This window comes from Egretta garzetta, unplaced genomic scaffold (assembly GCF_000687185.1).
Source record: "Egretta garzetta isolate BGI_Z169 unplaced genomic scaffold, ASM68718v1 scaffold1663, whole genome shotgun sequence".
In the NCBI taxonomy this organism is placed as follows: domain Eukaryota; kingdom Metazoa; phylum Chordata; class Aves; order Pelecaniformes; family Ardeidae; genus Egretta; species Egretta garzetta.
Window position 1 is genome coordinate 26,047 of NW_009259068.1, and position 1,638 is coordinate 27,684.

At 65.5% G+C, this 1,638-nt stretch overlaps 1 protein-coding gene across 1 annotated transcript in view; it reads right to left on the reverse strand.

The window, feature by feature from the left end:
* LOC118451911 (prostate androgen-regulated mucin-like protein 1 homolog) overlaps positions 1-1,638 on the reverse strand; it is a 22,224-nt gene that overhangs the window by 20,119 nt on the left and 467 nt on the right. Inside the window, exon 2 of the mRNA XM_035890715.1 lies at positions 893-965. Coding sequence (XP_035746608.1) covers positions 893-965 — 73 coding nt within the window. The remainder of the gene's footprint in view (positions 1-892; positions 966-1,638) is intronic.

Consider the following 1,638-nt stretch of genomic DNA (forward strand, 5'->3'; position numbering starts at 1 on the left):
CCCGCTGCCACCCCCGGCCCCGTCCTCTCCCTGTCCCATCCCGCTGCTTCCCGGTCCCGCGCCGGTGACCCTCCACCTGCCTCCGGGTCCCATCCCGGTGCTGCTCGGTCCCATCCCGCTGATCCCCTGTATCCCCCCTCCTGCATCCCACCCCATCCCAACGCTGCCCCTGTCCCATCCCAGAGCAAGCTGTGCCCACCCTGGAGTTTTTCCAGCCCCATCCCTGTGACTCCCTGCGTCCCCCCGGACAATCCCATCCCACTCCTTCCCCCATGCCCAGCCTGGTGTTCCCCCAGTCCTGTCCCTGTGCTCCCTCATGCTTCCATCCACCCATCCCAATGCTCCCCCACATCACGCTCCCAGTTCCCATCCCAGTATTCCCCACCATCCCGTCCCAGTTGCTCCCCCATGCTCGGCTCTGAATCCCTGAATCCCTTGGGGCCAGCATGAGGCTGGGGTGTCCTGGCTGGACCCTGGAAGGGGGCTGGGATGCTTTTGACACTTCTTGAGTGGGGCACTGCGCATGGATGCCCAAATACCTGTGTTTCACCACCCTTGGCAGCGCCAGGGCTGGGGGCTGGGGGGGGGGGGGGCAGAGCCAGTACCCATTCAGCAGGCGCCCGAGCGTCCCCATGTTAGCTCCGAAGTGCGTGGGAAGCGGGCAAAGTGGGCAGCTGCCTGCTCAGGGCTGGCAGGAGATAAGCATGGGTAAGGCTGAGCGTCAGCCGGGCTTGGCGATACCCCCTGGCAGAGAGTGCCAGCCCTGGCGTTTTGGGGGAGCCTTCCCCTCCGCTGGGAGCAGTTTGGGTTTGGCCCTTTGGCAGGGCTGGTGACAGTGCTCGGCGAAACCTGCCAAACCTGTGCTGGCAGGAGGAAATCAAAGGTGACCGACCTGTTTTGGGGCTGGGGTGCCCATCAGGCCAGGCAATGCCCTGAGGGGTTGCTCGCTTGCAATTCGGGCTTTCCTGGGGAAGCGCAGGGGGTGTTATGGCAAAATAAGCTGGTGCTTGGGATGCTTTCCCGGGTTATCTCTGGCTGCTGGGGAAAGGAGCTAGCAGAGCCAGGCTCTCTGTGCATCAAAGGGCTGAGGTTGCTTTGCACCCACAGCTCTTGGGTGCTGCGATCTGGATGTCGGGGGGCATGGCCCCCCGAGCTGGCGGTGCCACCGGGGCAGACCTCGCCAAGGGGCTGCCAGCCCGGAGGATGCCAAAGCTCTGCATCTGGTTGCAATAAGGGTGGGGATCTCATCTTGGTGGGGATCGTTCCATGCCGAGCTGCGAACTCGGTCACCAGGGGTGAAGTCAGCCTCCCGCCCTGCACCGCCACGCGCCCCCGCCACCCGCAGCTGGTTCCTGGGGGGGGGGCAGCCACCCCGTGGCTCATCCCCTGGCTCCTGCCCGGCAGCTCCCACTGCACCGCCTGGGCTGGACTGGGCGGTGGGATGAATCCCCACCCCGCTGGGCTCTTTCAGCCAGGGAGGGGATGCTCGCTGGTGGGGAAGCCCTGGTGGAGGCTCAGCCCCAGCCTCGTTGCAGCTCTGTTTCCCAAAGCACGTTGTTAGCGCAGCGGTGGCTATATATAGCCAGGAGGGACGCGTGTGCTGGGAACGTCTCTGCCGTGGGGTGGCGGGGGGGGGGG